This window comes from Sciurus vulgaris (genome assembly GCF_902686455.1).
Source record: "Sciurus vulgaris genome assembly, chromosome: 1".
In the NCBI taxonomy this organism is placed as follows: Eukaryota; Metazoa; Chordata; class Mammalia; order Rodentia; family Sciuridae; genus Sciurus; species Sciurus vulgaris.
In genome coordinates, this window is record NC_136461.1 from 121,025,629 (window position 1) to 121,044,349 (window position 18,721).

Here is an 18,721-nt window from a genome sequence, read left to right on the forward strand (position 1 = left end):
TCTAAGATCTTGCTGGCTAAAGAGCTTGTGAAAACCATAAAACTGCTGCAGTCCACATTACTAAGGGAAGAGTGGGGTATGCACAGAGAAGGGATTCTCACTGGTCTTGAAGCCTAGCTGACCTCATCATCATGCCCAGCCTGCAAGGGCAAATGGAACAGCACTCCTGGTGGAGGAACAAATAAGACACATGGAAGTGTGAAATGAGTGGTTCTGAAAAGAGGTAGTTCTAGCTGGGGTGGCCAGAGAGCAGAGGGGATGTGGGCAGCCGAACAACCTCACAATCAAAGCCAAGAATTCAGTCTTGATCACAAGGGTTGCAGAAGCCTAGAAAAGAGAAGAGGAGAAGTGACTTGACAGCAATTGCAGTTTAGAGGGCTCTCTGTGGGCAGAGTTGGATGCAGGAAGTCCTGGTAACAACAAGGAACACATGGGATTGTGTAGGGGTGTTTGTCACCATGCATTAGCCAACCATGTACACAGGAAAGAGGCTGACTTACAAGAATCAGCTCCTGAAGGCCCAGCTAGGCCAACAGCCAACTTCCACTCTACTTGGGATGTTTTCACTTTCAGGACATCTTGTTCTGAGTCAAGATTCCTCCTTCTGAATGTGGGACTTTCCAGAAGGACTTAAGCTCCTTCCATGCATCCACTTGGCCTGGGATGTTCTGGATTTTGATTGTCGAGGGAGTTCATCTGCCTCTCTGGAGAAGGATGGCCAAGTGCTTCCTGTGGAATCTGCTTCTCTGGGAAGGTAAGTGGGACAGGTGTATGGCTTGTCCTCAAACAACTGAAAACCCCTCCCCTGCGCTGGCCAGACTTCCAGGCAAGCCCATGCCCCAAGCCAAGTGTGAAATAGGAACCGGGGAGGGCTAGAGAAGAGCAAAGCAAGTTCTTGAGCAACATTAAATGCTAGACAGATACAAAGAGATCTGGGTGGGAAGAGGTGGCAGCACTAGGACCATCAATATCCATAAACATGAGCTATTTGTGGCCCAGGACAGAACTAAGCCAGTTGCACTGCTGGTTTGGAGAGAAAGTTGAATGTGGGAATGTTGAGGGTCTGGCAGTGTTAACACATGGGAATTCTGCATATGGTCTGGGGAGAGATGAGGGCAGGGAAGAACAGGAGTCCTTACAAACTAAGAAGTGTATTTTCAGCTGTCTGGGTATGGGCCACCACTCCTGGTCACATCTTGCTCATATTCTCACTCTTTCTAAATGATTCAGGGTACCAGGAATAGTATGGTAGCTAGGAGAAAAGATTCTTGGTTTACTTGCCACTGTGTCACCAATTAACTTTGTTATCATAGGATGTTTAATTTTTCTATATCTCAGTTATCTGAAAAATAAAGAAAGTAATAACAATCACTAAATGTTGTGAGTGTTAAATTCACATAATGAAGTTAGTCAATGCCTGGTATGAATTCATGTTACCAATCATTATTATTTCTATTGAATCAGTGAATGAGTGAAGATGTAGCTTGCAGGTGCAGACATTTGAGAAACATGCACTTTGATAGTGATGAGTTAGGCAAAGTGATTAATCTAGGTTGATTTGGGGGATGTTTTGAGGCTTCATGACAATCCAAGGTCCTTGCAGGCCTGGGCAAGGGTAGGTGGATACTGAGTAGGGAAGAAAGAAGGGAGTCAGTTAAATATGGTCCATGTGGACTTGATGGTGGCCAGCAGTGGCATGGTATTGGAATGGCTGACATGTGGGTCTCATCAACAGGGGCAATCCTTCCATCAGTGTGATGTCTGAGTCCCCTCCTTGGTCAACAGATAGCAAACATGACATTGGTTAGCTCCTGTAGGGCCAGGGATGGGAGTCATGGGGTGTGGAAGAGATCAGCTTTCACTATTAATATCAGAGACTCATAGGGACTTCAAGATTGTTTTGTCCAGTATCCCCACCTAAGTTCCCAGCTATAAGGGTTCCAAAGGCCCTGAAGATTGCTTCAACACTTCTAAGTGTTTGTGAGAAATCATATCTTAATCTTTAGAAAGGCCTAACTCCTCAAGGATTCACAAAATCTTTCAGGTCAATGAACATGTGAGAACATTGTCCTAGACTTTGGACATGTGGATATTTTTAAAATAACTTGTTTATTTTTTAACATGCTTAGCAGATGCTCTAACACTGAGCTATATCTCCAGACCTTAAATGAATGTTTAAAGAGCTCTTCATGACAAAAAAGACCAATCCAACTGCTCTGGTACAGTCCCCTTGTTTTATAGGCAAAACCACTGTTGCTTAGAGGGGAAGAATGATGTTCTCAGATCACACAGCTGATTTGTGGTAGAGCCAGGACTGGATAGAAACTAGGTCTTGATTGACATCTAGTGAAATTCTATCTGTATATTATGTGTTCACTTTGCATTAACACTAAAGCCATCTCTAGTAGTGATAGAGATAGTTGGGACCAGTAGGCCAGTGAGATGGTTGAGGGACTGGAGTTATTGAGGCCAGCAGAGTGAACATCCAGATACATCTCCTTAACCCAATTCCCAGCACTTGGGTACGTTACACATGTGTCCTTATTCTGCTCTGTACAGCAGTGGCCACTGCTGTGTCACATACAAGGTCAACCCCCAGCAAATTCAGTACAATTTACCAAGCTTCTCCTACCAAGCCTGGTCCTAAACCAGTGGGCATTGTAAGTGCAAAGATGAAAAAATTGATGTTGCCCAGGCACGGTGGTGCATGCCTAAAATCCCAGCTCAGGAGACTGAAGCAGGTGGATCACAAGGTCAAGCCCAGCCTGGGCAATTTAGCAAGACCCTGTCTCAAAATATAATAAAAGGGGCTAGGTATGCAGCTCAGTGGTAGGGTGGCCCTGGGTTAAATCCCAGTACTCCAAAAAAGATGTTGTTGCCCTTAGAGAACCCACGGTCTGGTGGAAGATGTTGATCAGAAACAGAAAATAAAATAGAAGGACAAGATTAGTCAGAGCGCTGATCCCTGACCACTGTGGGAACAAGAGAAAGAGCATGCAACCTGCAGTAAAGTATGGGGGAGGTTGGAGGAGGCAATGACATTTCAAGAATGAGCAGAAATAAGCCAGAGGAGACAGGATCTAATACTACTGCTGTGCCAGGCACAGGTCAGTTTTCAGCAAATTCAGTACAATTTACTGAACTTCTCCCACAGCCTGGTCCTAAAAAGGGAGGGCTTCGCCAACACAAAGATGAAAAGAAAAATTGCTTCATCTAATCTAGTAGATCTAGTCTATTTTAGATCTAATCTATTACCAATCCCATCAATTATACTTAATCTCTCTCAATTTGTCCCACTTCTCTCAACCCCATAGATCCATCCCTTAGTTCATGTTTGCATTACTTCCTTGAATTAATACCAACAGCCTTGGTCTTACCCCACTGCCAGTGCTAGAATGATCTCCCTGACCATGCATCTATCTAATCATGCCACTCTACTGCTTAGAACCTATCTGAGATCCTTGCCCACCCACATTGCTCTAAAACTAAAGCCCAAATTCTAATGCTGCTTTCAGGACCCAGCATGCTCTGGCTACCCTGACCACTCTACAGAGTCACTTCCTACTCCCCTGCAGAGAACCACTTTCAGTTCCCCAATGCACTTGTTCTCTCCCTCCAGCCCCTCGAGCATGTTGTTTCTTCTGCCGATAGCACTTCCCCTTCCCTGCTCTAGACAGCCCTCCTCTTGGCCTGACTGGTTCTGGTTCTCCTTCAGGTCTCAACTTACCTGTTTCTTCTCTAAGTCCCTCAAGACTGGGTGAGGTTCCCCATCACCCTACCTGTGTTTTCCTAGGACACCCATTCTTCCCATCATGGAAGTAATAAATTACTCTTGCTTGAGTGTCTGTCTTCTCTGTGAGTTCCATGAGCACAGGGCTCAGATTCTCTTCCTGTTTTATCCCCAGTCCCTGCATAGTGCACCCTCAACATAAGAGGAAGGAGTTCGAGTGGAGGGATCCTAATTTGCTCCAGAGCAGCTCAGCTGCGTGCAGGAGTGGAATGAAGAGTGTTTGCCAGCAGTGACTAAAGTCTCTCTTCTTCCAGTTTTTTTCCCCCATTGCAGTTATTGGTGCTCAAGTGCTAAGCAAGGTGGGGGACTCTGTGCTGCTGGTGGCAGAGCATCCCCTGGCTTCCAAGTCCGTGAGGTCATCTGGAGATCTCTTTGGCCTTCAGAAGAGCTTCTGGCCATGTATTTCCGGAGCTCCCTGGAGACTCTGTACCACTCCCGCTTCCTGGGCAGAGCCCAGCTGCACAGCAACCTCAGCCTGGAGCTCGGGCCCTTGCAGTCTACAGACAGTGGCAATTTCTCTGTGCTGATGGTGGACACAGGAGGTCGGACCTGGACCCAGACCCTGCAGCTCAAGGTGTATGGTGAGTGTACCTCACACTGACTCCCTGACACCCTCCTTCCACAAAGTACCAGACAGGCCTCCTGAGCTCCAGGAGCTCTGGATGACACCAGAAACCTCTGGTCTCTGACCATATTCTACCTCAGAGAACAGCTGATCCCTGGAAGTTTCTAAGAGAATTCTCCAGATACTCCCAGATGAGCTTCTACTTAGAACAACAGGGCTTTGCCATCCTACCATCTTCGTCTCAACTCCAACTCTACCTTTTCTTGGCTCAGCAGGCTTGGACTCAGTGCTTAGCCTCCTGGCCTTCACCTTTCTTGTTCATAAAGTAAGTGTTGTATTACCATGTATAATACCCATAAGGGTGAAATGCAGTGGCACTTACAAAAATATCTAGAGCAGAGACTGACCTATCAATTCTAAGGTGTCATCATAGATTATAAAATATGCCATTATTTTATGTACCATTCAAAAGGAAAAGAAAAATGTTATATACTCTATGACACGGTGGGGGTTTTATTTACAAATTAAATTCAAATTAGACTAAATGCAAAGTGTGGAATAATTTTCTTTTCCTTGTTTTTGGGTTTTTTGTTTGTTTGTTTTTTGTTTTTTGTTTTTTTTCCCCCTGTTTGGGGTATTTTGGTGCTGGAGATTAAACCCAGGGCCTCACACATGCTAAGCATATGCTCTACCCCTAAGATATCCCCAGCCCTACCTTTCTTTTATTCTTTCTTTCTTCCTTTCTTTCTTCTTCCTCCTTCTTTTCTTTCCTTCCTTCCTTCCTTCCTTCCTTTCTTTTCTCTCTTTCTTATGGTACTAGCGATTGAGCCCAGGACTGCTCTACCACTAAGCTATATCCCCCAGGCCTTTATTTATTTATTTATTTTTTGAGACAAGGTCTTACCAAGTTGCCTAAACTAGCTCCTGCCTCAGTCTCCTGAGTCACTGGAATTAAAAGTGTGCACCACTGTGCTCAGTTAGCCCGACATTTCTTTTTTTTTTAATTTTTTCCAGTACTGGAGATTGTAACCAGGGGTACTTAACCACTGAGCCACATGCCCAGATCTTATCATTTTTTTTTTTTTTAATCTTGAAACAGGGTCTTACTAAGTTGCTGAGAGCCTTGATAACTTGCTCAGGCTAGTCTTGAACTTGTGATCCTCCTTCCTCAGCCTCCTGAGTTGCTGGGATTACAGGCAAGCACCACTGCACCCAGCTACATTTCTTAAAAGAGGTCTTTAGTCTCAGTCTATATCACTGTAAAACAAATTATTTTGAAATTTAAGGGCTAACCAGTTACATTTGTACACACCTTAACCCCAGTCACTCAGGAGACTGAAGCAAGAGGATTACAAGTTTCAGGCTAGCCTGAATAACTTAGCGAGACCCTGGGTCAAGATTTAAAAAAAAAAAAAAAAAAATTAAAAGGACCGGCACTGTGACTCTGGAGGCTGAGGAAGGAGGATTGCAAGTTCAAGACCAGCCTCACCAAATTAGTGAGGCTCTAAGCAACTTAGTGAGACCCTGTCGCAAAATCAAAAATAAAAAGGCGCTGGGGTGATGACCCAGTGGTTAAGTGCCCTTGGGTCCAATCCCCAGTACTGAAAAAAGAGAAAGAAAATGGGGATGGGGGAGAGGTTTCAGATTTAAGAAATGAAAATAAGAATAGAAGCTGGGAAGAGGGAAGCAGAGAAGGAAAGGCTGTAAGCAAACTGTGAAGGCATCTCAAACCCAGAAATGGCTTTCAGTGGTCCTCAGGTGAGCCCTCTGAGGTGCTGATATGCAATTGAAGTACCTTTCTGGATACACAAAGTCCGAACCAGGTTGCACATCTTGGGTAGAAAAATACTGGATGGATTTCAGCACCCTCATGATCCTGTTAGCCCAATGCCCTTATGCAGTGAATAACTTACACAGCCACACCGGCCTCCCTGGGACCTCTCCCCCTTTCGAATCTCAGCTGCCGCACATGTGAAATGAGGACATTGAATGCAATAATACATGCAGCACCACACCACTAAGCTCTCAACTGCCTTGTTCTCAGCATCTGAATTACAGATTTTAAGGAAATTGCTGTTTTATTGCTTCCAAATACATAGCATGATTAGAACTAATTGCAGGAAGCTGCCAAGCTGCCGTCCTCGGGAGCTCTGCTTTGACAATAGATAAGAACGATTTGAATTAGCAGATCAGTTACTAGAAATGTCAATGGGTGTTTCTACTGTGCCTGATCGTGTTTGGAAGCAGCTTGTCCTCTTAAGTGGTGTAAATATCCCCCCTGTAATCTTTGTTATACTATTAGTGTGCCCAGCAAATCATTTCTTTTTCATATCACAAATCCCACCAGATTGAGTTGGCATTAATGAGGTTTTACTCTGCTTGACTTTGGAATGCTGTCAGAGACTGAGCCCTCCTGTTGTTACCAGAGTGCTCTCCCACTGGCCCCATTGCCGCAGAGACTCAGGATTTACACATCAATCTATATAGGAATGGAAAGCCACAGCTTGGGACATCAGGACACTGCTTTGTTCAGTGGCCCAGGTATCAAGCATCTACTTGACAGCACTAGAGAGAGAAGGTTATCAAGATAACAAGACAGAGCCCCTACCTCTGGGCAACTCCTTCACAGTATTTTGCACCCTTGTGATTATTTTCTTAGTTATTCATAATCACTTGTCAGTATCTATCTTCCTCACCAAAGTGCAAGCTCCAAGACCTAGGAATGTGCTCATTTTCTTGCTTGACTTAAACGCTTATCATCTCCTGTTAGCTGACTGACACGTGTGAGACAAGTGCTACAAAAAGTGGTATACAACGTGCTTGGAGATACCTAGCACCATATTTAAAATATCAGGAATGGTTCACAGTCAAGGCACTCATCCAATCCAATGCATCCAAGCTGGGCTTTGAAGGATGTGTAGGAGTTTTGTAGAAGGACAAGAACAAAAAGCATGTCTGTGCACAGGTGATCCATGTGGAAGCAGAAAAGATATGAGACAGCATGACATGTTTGGGATAAATGCAAATTAAATAGCATTGTCAGAGAAGGGCAGCAGGAAGTATAGCTGGAAAGGTTGACATGAATCATTTCGTGAAGGTTTTGGTTACTAGGCTAAGGAATCAGCTTCTGTCCTATGGGCAATGAAAAGCCTAGCAACAGGAGCCATCTAACTCTCACTGGAGCCAGACCTGGAGCCCTGCCTAACATCCCTGTAACACACCTGCTCTTCTGTTCTTGCCTAGATGCGGTACCCAGGCCCACGGTTCAAGTGTTCATTGCTGTAGCAGGGGATGATCCCTCTCAAGACCTGTCAGGTCTTCTTGTCCTGCTGGGCCCCCAACATCAGTGACATAACCTATAGCTGGCGACGAGAGGGGACAGTGGGCTTTGGTGTTGAATCACACAGCCTCTTCACAGACGGACAGGTGCTGAGTGTTTCCCTGGGACTAGGGGACAAGGATGTGGCCTATTCCTGCATTGTCTCCAACCCTGTCAGCTGGGACTTGGCCACAGTCACCCCCTGGGAGAGCTGCCATCATGAGGCAGGTAAGCCATGAGCCAGTGGTCAATGGTGGAGGGATTATAAAGCATCGAGTCCACCTCTGACGCTACCCCTCCATGCCCAGCACCAGGGAATGCCACCTACAAAGATGTGCTACTGGTGGTGGTGCCCATCTCACTGCTCCTGTTCCTGGTTGGTCTCTTCTTTGCATGGCACTGTGGCCTCTGCTCAGGTAGGGGTCCTGCTGGTGAAGGACATGGGTGGAGGAGGTGGATCCACTGGGGAGAAGGGTGAAGGCTGGGCCTCCTTCTACTTAGGCTTCAGATGACCTATCTCTCACCTCTCCTGCCTCATTTCTTGCTCTCTACTTCATACTTTGGTTTCCAACCACACTGAGCTACTCGAAGTTTCTTGTAGTTTTCTTGTTTGCTTGTTTGTTCTGTTTTTGGTACCAGGGATTGAACCCAGGGGTGTTCAACCACTGAACCACATTCCCAGCCCATTTTACTTTTTATTTTGAGACAGGATCTGGCTCATTTGCTTAGGGTTTCACTAAGTTGCTGAGGCTGGCATTGAACTTGCAATCCTCTGGCCTAAGCCTCCCGAGTTGCTGTGATTACAGGCATGTGCCTCCATGCCAGCCTTGAAGTTTCTTCTACAGTTCTCCAAATGAGCTACTCTCTTACATAAATCTTCAGGCCTTTGAATTTTCTGTTCCTTCTTTTTTCTGTGATTTTCCACCCACTCCCCTTCTCCATTTGGCTAATTCCCACTCAGTCTTCAAGGTAAGGATGTGCAGGAAGGTTTCCCTGACCACACCCCTCACCCCTACAATCAGGTTGGCTGATTAATGTCCTTCCTTTAATATCCATTGAGTACCCCACTTACATAACTAGTTATACTCATAACCCCCACACTCGGAATTCTGAGCCCTTTAAAGGCAAATGCTGGTGTCACCAGTGAGGAATGCCTAGTGCTTCCTAGCACATAAGTGGCATTAGTAAATATTTGTCAAGTGAAAGTATGGATGAATCTCAACCCCTTTCTGAAAGAAGCCTCTCCCTGGCCAGTGGCTAATAAGGCCATCTTCTTCAAAAAGGAGAGAATAGAAAACTCTGAGATCAGAATATGTTCTAGGCTATACATCCAACTTAGCACCTGCCTCTGGCCAGGATGCCCTATCTTGGAAAGAACTAACCTGGTTTCATGGCCATTTCCATGCCAGGCAGCCTGAGTATCCTGGTCCCAGGGTCAGCAAAGAAGTAGCACAGAGAACTCATTACAGTGGATGTGTCCTGGAGGACCAGAGTCTTGGCCCAAGCACTAAGAAGGGTGGGGACAGGAAAGGCAGGGTAGCAGCTATGGCTGCACTCTGCCTGCAGGTCCTATCTGCTCAGGGAAGAGTCAAGACCTGGCCCTTTGCCCCCAAGAGGCCTAAGGATTTATGGAAAGAAGGTAGAAACTAAGAAAAGAACGCCCCCCCCCCACCCAATACTGGGTATTGAACTCAAGGCACTCTGCCACTCTGCTATACCCCCAGCCATTTTAAATTCTATTTTGAAATAGTATCTCACTAAGTTGCTGAGGTAGGCCTTGAATTTGCAGTCCTCTTGCCTCAACTTTCTGAGCCGCTGGGATTACAGGCATGCATCACCACACCTAGCAAGAGCAATTGTTAAAAAACAGCTTTTTGAGAGATAATTCACATAGTGCACAATTCACTGGCTTTTAGTCTGTCCACAGAGTTGTGCATTTATCACTACCCCAATTTTAGAACATTTCCATTACCCCAAAAGAAACCTATAACCCCAAATCCCCCATTCCTCCACAGCCCCAGGCAACCACTAATCTACTTTTTGTCTCTATGCATTTTGTCTATTCTGGACATTTTGTATAAATGGAATCACATTACGTGGTCCTCTGTGACTGGTTTCATTCACTTAGCCTAATGTTTCAAGGTTCAGAAAAGAGCAGTTTTAGCCATTGAGAAGGGATAAAGAGGACCTAACCACCTGGGATAGTGGAAAAACTCCACATAGCGAGTTCAGAGGCTGGTCTTATCTCTGCCCTGTGGCCTCTGGTCATTTAACCATGTCCATCTATCAAAGCCCTAACTTTCTACAGCTTTTGCAGTTAAATGTATGGCACAGATGCACATTAAGATTAGACATTAAGAAGAACTTCCTGTCCCTGAAAATTTTCCTTTTCCAGGATTATGGAAGATAAAGAAAGATGTCCCTTTGCCCAAGGTGACCTTGTGTGAGAAAACAGGATTCAGAGGCCTGGTGCCAGACTAAGTATGACACATTCTAAACGTTCGAGGAGTAACTTTCTTTCTGATCTCCTCACCAGGGAAAAAGATGGATGCCTGTACTGACCAAGTGGCTGCAGAGACAGAGAACTCCCTTGTGTAGAATGTGTCATGAGGGACAATAAAATCTGACCACTGGATAATGAGGAGCCTCTCTGCCCCAGCACATGATGCTCCGGGGACATAGCTGGAACCTGGAAACTTTCAGGGACCTTATACCTCCTTTGACACTCCTGTCCTGCCTCCCAGGAACAGCCTGGGCAGCTGTCACACTGGGAGGACAGAAAGTATTGGCACAAACCTCCACACCTCTCCTTTCTTTCTCCCCACTTTTCATATCCTGGCTGACTTTCCTGGGCAAGATGGGGCTAACAGGATGTTCCTCAAGAACACCAGAAAGCCCGGAGTGGTGGCACATGCCTATAATCCCAGCAACTCTGGAGGCTCAGGAGGATGACAAGTTTGAAGCCAGCCTGGGCAACTTAGTAAGAGCCTGTCTCAAAATAAAAGATAATGAAACAGGTTGGGGATGTGGCTCAGTGGTAGCGCACCCCTGGGTTCAATCCCAATACTACCAGAAAACAACAACACTGGAAGTTCTCCAAGATCACATGGAGACTGATTGTTCAAGACACTCATCATTCCCCCACAACTATACATAAAGTTTTACCCAACTGGCACCAAGAATTGCCTCCAGCTTTGGTTCTGAACTCTAAAAGATAGCCGACATTAGAACTAACAAAGAAAATGAATCACACACCACCAGTTCCAGTCTAGCCGTAGCCTGTATGGTTTGAGATTCCAATACTTACTGATGGTGAATTATTACAAGAACAGGTCTCGAATAAGTGAAGGTGGTGGGGAGGACAGAAATTCCTCTTTCTGGCCTGAAGGACTTTTAGGTCATTTGAGTTCATGGCCTCTCAAAAATATTTTGCAGTTAAGGTTGACCAAGAATGGTTGACATGCCATATGGTTGGAACGAGAGCCATTTTTCTGGTAACATCCTATTAATAGACATCATCACCATTTCCATTGACCCTAATCCCTCTTGCAAGATCTGGGGGAGGAAGGCAGAGGGTGACATTTAAGGTTTTTCTCCTTGCTCTCTAGCATAGTGACTGAAAATATACACCGAAATACTGAAAAGATATACCAAATTTGCCTTTACCAACAGGAAGTTCTTGCTCAACTTCAAGAAAAGCACCTGAGCTAAGGATAAGTCTTCCTGCCTGAGATTTGGAGTGAAGATCCAGGAAAAGCTACAAAGAAGGAAAATTATGGAGAGGAGGGATGCTGAGGCATTTTAGACTCTACCATTGTCCTTCTCAGATGCAAGTGCAGAAAAGCTACCCAAGTTCAAGGAGAGAACAAAGACCCTACCATTCAATGGGAGGATTGTCAAGATCACATTGCCATATGGGGTAGAAGATGTTATGTGGCCACCTTTAGAAAATACATGCTGCCACTGTGTGGATCTGTCTGGAAAGTTCTGGGCTATTTATTGCCACTGGAGAATAGGGGAAACTTGATGATCTAAACTTACCCTCGGGAATTAGTAGCTGATAAAATTCATAGTTAACTCCCACCCAAATGTAACTGGATTTTATTCTGGGGCCTCACTCAAGTCTTCATAATAGAGAGGAAGGAGGTATCGAAGAAATAGGGGTAGATTTTGAATATTTACCCAGCATGGCTTTAATGCCTCTACCAGGATGTCAGTCCTGTCCTAGGACTTTCTCTCTTATCCCACTGTGCAGAAATGATCAGCACAACTGGATCCCTCCTCCATTCGACTGTTCTTGGATTTCCCCTTCGTGGCTCTTTTGAGATCCCCTGAATTTCACCTGGATTTACCTAATTCTCATCCATTTCCTGCACCCACTTCTCTCCTATCACCTTCCACCTAAGCCCACCTGCAAAGTGTACATGCCCGCTCCACCTGGCCATTGGTGCTGCCCTCACGTACAGGTATTCCTCATGCCTGATCACTGAGTCATGCAAAACTGGCCTGCCCCTAAAAATGATGTAAGAAAGAAAGACTGAGATCTAGCAATGAGTCAAGGTGGGTCCATGGAGAAAACCACACCACTCCCCACCTTTCTTCCCTTCATCCCCAGAGTCAACTCATATCAGAGCAGTGTGAATGGGGGGTGGGGCCCACAGTTCTTCACAAAGTGACTCTTAGCAACTTTGCATACACAGTGATTTCGTAGTGAGCAGCACCAGGGCCTCTTTGAACAGATCTATGCTGCTCAAATAAACTAGTGTTCCCATCCCCAATGACTCACTTGTCAACTAGTAGACTTATTAACCTTCTATTGAAAAACACAAAGTGTTTCCAAGAGACCAATTTTTGTGCTCATAAGCTTTGAGATTGATGCTTTAAAAGTTACATCATCACAAATAGGAATTGAGGGTTCATGCTGGGTGCACTTAGAGGCATGGGGAAATCAGTCATAAACAAAGCAAAGCCCTTGCCTACATGGAGTTTACTTTCTAGATGATATGAATAAACAAAGAAGTGTACATTAGATGTTGCCAGGTACTGTGAAGAATGATAAGGCAGAATAAAAAGCTAGGGAATGATGTGCTGGGGAGAAAGGATCTGTCTTAGATAAGGTGTCACTTTCTGAAAAGGTGGCATTTGAACTGAGAGCCAGGGAAGTGAAGGAGTGACCATCTAATGACAGAAAGTGCTCCAGACAGAACAGAAAATGCAAAAACCCTAAGTGAGAAAGATCAGAGTGGCTGGATTCAAACAAAGCAAGGAGAAGAGAAGGGAAAATAGTCCAGAGAGAGTCTGAGGTCACATCATATGGCACCTTGTGATCTTCAGAACCCTCCTTCCTTAGGGTTTGGGTGACAGAGAGCACCCCATCAGTTCAGATGTCAGACTGTGCCCAGAATGACCTTTTACATCCTTATTTCCATGAGTTGGGTTCTGTGGCACATTCCTGTAATCCCAGCAGCTCAAACACCTGAGGCAGAAGGATCACAAGTTAAAGGCTAGCCTGGGCAACTTAGTGAGACCCTGTCTCAAAATAAACAAATAAATAAATAATTGGCTCAGTGGTAAAGCTCTCCTGGATTTTATCCCCTTTACAAAAAAAAAAAAAAAAAAAGGAAAGAAAAAGTACACCTTTGTTTCAAATAGGCTCACAATCAGACCAGAACCCTCTCCAAAGCTACAAGGATTGGACCCAGGGTCACTAAGCTATATTCCCAGCCCTTTTCACTTTTATTTTCAAACATGGTCTTGCTAAATTGCTCAGTCTGAACTCAAACTTGAAATCCTCCTGCCTCAGCCTCCCAAATCTCTGGGATTACAGACATGTGAACCGTGTCCAGCTTCTTATTTTTATTTTACTTTATTTTGTCAGCCTTTGCATCTGTTCTTCTGTGCAAAGGACAAACACAAGCACTGCTAGGGCAAAGAAGTCACATGACATGATAGTGGAGAGAAGGGAGAAGGACACAGTAAAGGAGTTGCAGAGAACATTTTTTCATTAATGGAGATATGAACACCCAGTGCTTTTTTTTAAAGGAGCGGGGAGACTAAAAGACAACAGCTGCAAACATTAACGCCATCTCTGGCCAATATTCCTTCCATGTTTATGAAAAAGTAGTACCTCTTATGTTAATTGGTTCTTGGTTACTTTCTGATCTCTCAGGGAAACACTGCCTTCTTCCAGATTTGACTCTATGGCTCGCTGCACCTGTTCTGCATGCAGCCTGAAGGAAGGGTCTGTAAGACTATCAAATGTGACTATCCCTAATCCTGGAAAGTTTTAGCAGTTGCCTCCTCTTGGGCTGTGTGCTGGAGGATCAGGCTGAGCCCACGGATCAGTAGTGAGGATATTTGTACCACACGACTAGCCTGAGTCCTGCTCTGGGGGTTGCCCTTTCAGGGAACACTGGAAAACTTAAGTGTCCATTAGAGAATGATCATGATGGTGAAAAATTCAGAAGCTTTATCATATGAGAAATGATTAAAGAAACTGGTCATGTTTAACCTGGAACAAAAAATTCAGAGGGGCATGCATCCTCAAATATTTGAAGAGTTATCACATAAGCCCAGACTGTGTAACTGAGTCCAATGGAGCTTGTCACTAAGAGGCAGATATTGACTCATATGAATAATAGGATATTAAAACTGAAAACTGGAAAGAATCTGTGGTTACTCAATTCAAATTTTTTATTTTTTTTTTAAGTATTGGGCACTGAGGGCGCTGCACCACTGAGACACATCTCCAACCCTTTCTATTTTTTATTTTGAGACAGGGTCTTGTTAAGTTTCCCAGACTGGTCTTGAACTTGTGATCTCCCTGCCTCAGCCTCCCAAGTCTCTGAGATTATAGGCTTGAACCACCACCACAAACAGCAAAGTTGTTTGTTTGTTTGTTTGTTTGTTTGTTTGTTTGTTTGTTTTCATTAGGTGGAAAACTGATGTCCAAAGAGATTGTTACATCCCTAAAATTACATAATTAGTCAGTGGGAAAAGTCAGAATTAGCTTTAGTTTATCTAAATCAATCGGCATTTCACACTGTACCATAGTACCAGAGAAGAACTTTCTAGCAAATGAAGACATCCAAATATAAAATTTCAATGAATGTACTTAATTCATTCAGCTGTTTCAATAAATATGCTAAAGGAAAAACCATCTCAGAACAAGATCACAGACTGGAGGCTTTGTGTTTTAGGAATGACAAATACACAGCACATATATCCAGACTTTGGTTTTCCAGGGCTGTGTCAGATGCAACTATTAATTATGACATACTTTTCCCACTGAGCTCACATGTAACCCTCAAGTTGCCCCTACAACCAGTTAGGAATCAAGATGAAACCTATTAGCCATTCCTTCCCTAGACAATTCTTAAGAGTCTTCCATTATTAAGAATGAATTATAAAAGAATGAATGAATAACCAGGCATTGGGGCGTACAACTTTAATCCCAGTCACTTAGGAGGCTAAGGCAGGAGAATCACAAGTTCAAGTCAAGGGAGATGTAGGGAGATTCTGTCTTGAAATAAAATAATAAAAGATTTGGAGCTATATCAGTGGTCAAGCACCACTTGGGTTCAATGTCTAGTACCAAAAGAAGGAGAAAGAGAAGAGTGGGTAAATATTTGTATCAATCAAACTTCTCTGAAAGAAATCAACTATGGTCTTAACTAAAGTAAATAAGAATTCACTAGAAAGTTGTGGGTAGCTTAGAGACCCAAAAAATGCTGACCAACCAGGTCGCAGAAAAGACAAAGCCAGAAACCTTGAGGATATAGACCTTGGGGCCTGGGTAGAATCACTCTGTTCAGTTTTCTGTTCCCTGAAAACTCACTTCTGCTCACTGAAGATTCCAATGCCACACAATGAAGTTTGACTGGTCTAGCTGAGGCCATGGACTTTCTTTTGGGGAGAATATGGTGGAGTTGTAGGATATCTTCTCAGAGGCAGCAGTTGGTTTAATAAAGTAAAATACCAAACCTGGCAGGTGGTGTGTGCCTGTGATCCCAGCTACTTGGGAGACTGAGTCAGGAGAACTGCAAGTTCAAGGCCAGTCTGGGCAACTTTGTGAGACCCTGTCTCAAAATAAAATTTAAAAGTGGTTGGGGGTGTATCAGAGTAGTAAAGGTCCTCTGGGTTTAATTCCCAGTACCTCCAAAAAATAAAATAATAAAGTATCAAAAAGAGAAAAGTTTGAACAGAATCTATAGAACAGGAAAGGCATCCATCTGTTCATTCAATAAGCATTTGCTGAGCACCTGCTGGGTATCAGCATCAATAAAGTTTCAGAGATGACTAAATAGTAGCATCACCATCCTCAAAGGACTCACAGTCTCATCAACAAACAATACCAGTGAGTAACCATCCCCCAGCAGGAACTTGAAGGCATATACTGGCCTAGGAGACCTCTGCCCCAGTGAGAGCCAACTGGTCCCCAGGGAAAATGATAAAAGGGCAGAAGGTCTGACTTGGGACCAAAGCTTTTGCTGGCAGGAAGTGAAGACATAGGTATGGCCTCGTAGATTCCTGACGCAGGTCTTCCCGAGTAGCAGAGATTTCTTTAACTGTTCCCAGAACTCAGAGACATCACAGCTCCCCTACAGAAAGATACAGTCTGTTCACAAGTGCTGGGGCTGGACCACCCTCCCAGATTGGAGTCTGGCCTGCATGCATGGACTAAGAGCTTGGTGAGCTTAGTCCTATTGGCCTTCAAGCTGCACCCCCCAGCTGGGAAGGGTTCTCAGGAGTTTTCCAAGGTCAAGTATATAGTCAGTGAAATTCAGCCTAGCTGCTCCCCACCTGCCCACTGGTCAGTCCACTCATGAGGTGCCCACCTCACTGCAGAAGCTCAGAGTTCCAGTGTTCTCATCATGGTTCTGCTGACCAGGTCCAAGACCCATCAACCCCCCAGTCCTTTCAGCCACAACCTCTGGTAGTCTGGCCCTCGTTCTTCCTTGCTCAGAAATACCATGGAATTCCCTTGCCCCTAATTGATCATAATAACCTTACAGCCTAACCTTTCGAGAAAATTCCTAACAGTCCCCACACATACTCAAAGCCTTGATTTTAGAATGAAAATATGAGAGATGCAGATGCAGGAAAAAGGACAAGAAGGACGGGCTCTCAGCTTGAGGCTTGGGCAGTCAGGAGATGATGCTCTTATCCATCACTCACCTGAGAGGGAATTTGAAACCAAAGGCCAAGATTAGCAACCAGAGCTTCAGTCAAGTCCAGACAATAGCTAATGCAGAGTTTATTCTTCTGGAGGCTGTGCCCGGAAAGGACAAGCACAGCAGGATGCCTGCCAGTCCTTTCCCTGTGTAGTTATCTCTGAAGACCATAAGCACAGAGAGCATCACCCTCTCACCAGAGCAAGAAGGCCACTGCTCTGGCTTATGCTACAGAGGCCTGCTCTGACTTTCCTCCACAGGCAAGATACCAAGGGGACACCCACCTGAAGCTCGCTCCCGGCTTCGCAATCCACTCCAGGAATCCACGATCCTAGGATTTTCTCTCCAAATAGGAATTTGAGGACTCCTTTCCTGGGTTCATCCTGCCAAAGATGGGCCAAATCACCTATCACCCTAAGGTCTAAGGATAGCTTTGAAAGGGGATGTGAATGAAGTCCAGAGTATCCACATGAGTGGGACCAAGGCCCTTCACAGTGGAAGATGGAATTGTGGATGGAAAGAAAAGGGGTCTATCCTAGGGCCTGGAACAAGGGACTAGTTTTTCCTACACTATCAAGGTTTGGTATGAAACTCCAAAGAGTCCAAAATTTCTGAATCTAAACTTGACTTTGCAGTTTATTTGAAAAAATAAATAAATAAATAATAATTTTATATGACAATTTGTTCTCTTGATTTATGATTATAAATGTTAAGGGTGAGTCTGAATATAAGGACTCCTCCCCTGACTTTTTGTTTGTTTGTTTGTTTGATACTGAGGATTGAACCCAGGGGCACTTTACCACTAAACTACACTCCCAGTCCTTTGTATTATTTTTTTATGTATTTATTTGTTTATTTATTTTGGATGCCAGGGATTGAATCCAGGACACTTAACCACTGAGACACATCCCCAGTCCTTTTTATTTTTATTTTGAGACAGTCTAAGTTGTGTAGGGCCTCACTAAATTGCTAAGTCTGATTTGGAACTTGCAATCCTCCTGACTCAGCCTCCTGAACTGTTGGGATTACAGGTGAGCACCACCACATCCAGCTTTTTTTTTTATTATTATTTTTTATTTTGAGACAGGTTCTGACTAAGTTGCACAGAATGACCTTGGACTTACTATCTCTCCTGCCCTCAGAGTAGCTGGGATTACAAGTGTGCACCACCATGTACAGATTAACCCTGAACTTTTTTTCTATCATAATTCCCATCTATCTCCTGAATCTGAGACCCCCCCCCCCAATCTCCCACCAGTGACTAACAGCAAACCCCCAGTTCTCACTGCAGCTTAGGAGTAGCACAACACAAGCGGCCGAAGTCAAACTTGGGACAATAGACCCTGATTTCCCAGAAGATAAGCTGTCTGTCCTCAGTGTTCATTCTCTCAGCCCACCTTTAATGAGCACCTACTATGTGCTATATGCAGCTGTGAATTAGACAAACATCTCTGCACACAGGAAGCTTGCAATCAAGTAGGAAGAGACACAATGAATATGCACATGTGTTTAATTTAAATTGTGCTAAGCTTCGTAGAAGAAAAGAACTGAAAACCTTGAGCAAGAATAACAAGGGAGGCTGCCTATGGCAATGAACATCTGTACTCCCAGCTGTTCAGGAGGCTGAGGCAGGAGGATTGCGAGTTCAAGGCCAACTTGGGCAATTTAGCAAGTTCTTGTCACAAAATAAAAAAAATCAAAAAAGGCTGGAGCTATAGCTCAGGGTAGAAAGGACATTCAAGCAGCAGTCAGCAGGGAGAGTAAGAATTAATAAAGCAGAGTCAGGAGGGCCTGCACTCTGAGGAACCAGCAAGTGTGGAAGCCCTTCTGGAAAGACCTTGGCATATGTGAATGCATGAGGGAAGTCCCCATGG

General features: G+C 44.5%; 2 protein-coding genes across 2 annotated transcripts in view; one reads left to right on the top strand and one right to left on the bottom strand.

The window, feature by feature from the left end:
* Positions 1-619: 619 nt before the first annotated feature.
* LOC306638858 (V-set and immunoglobulin domain-containing protein 8-like) overlaps positions 620-18,721 on the bottom strand; it is a 34,081-nt gene continuing 15,979 nt past the window's right edge. The window contains exons 7-8 of the mRNA XM_079102253.1: positions 17,132-17,230; positions 620-746 (exon numbers count right to left, since the gene is read on the bottom strand). Of these exons, the coding sequence (XP_078958379.1) occupies positions 17,179-17,230 (52 nt within the window). The 3' untranslated portion in view covers positions 620-746; positions 17,132-17,178. The remainder of the gene's footprint in view (positions 747-17,131; positions 17,231-18,721) is intronic.
* LOC306639200 (SLAM family member 8-like) lies at positions 626-11,914 on the top strand. The gene is given in 7 exon segments (XM_079102600.1): positions 626-754; positions 4,064-4,120; positions 4,123-4,371; positions 7,599-7,650; positions 7,652-7,902; positions 7,983-8,105; positions 10,211-11,914. Coding segments are annotated over 7 exon segments (885 nt in total). The 5' UTR covers positions 626-663; the 3' UTR covers positions 10,273-11,914.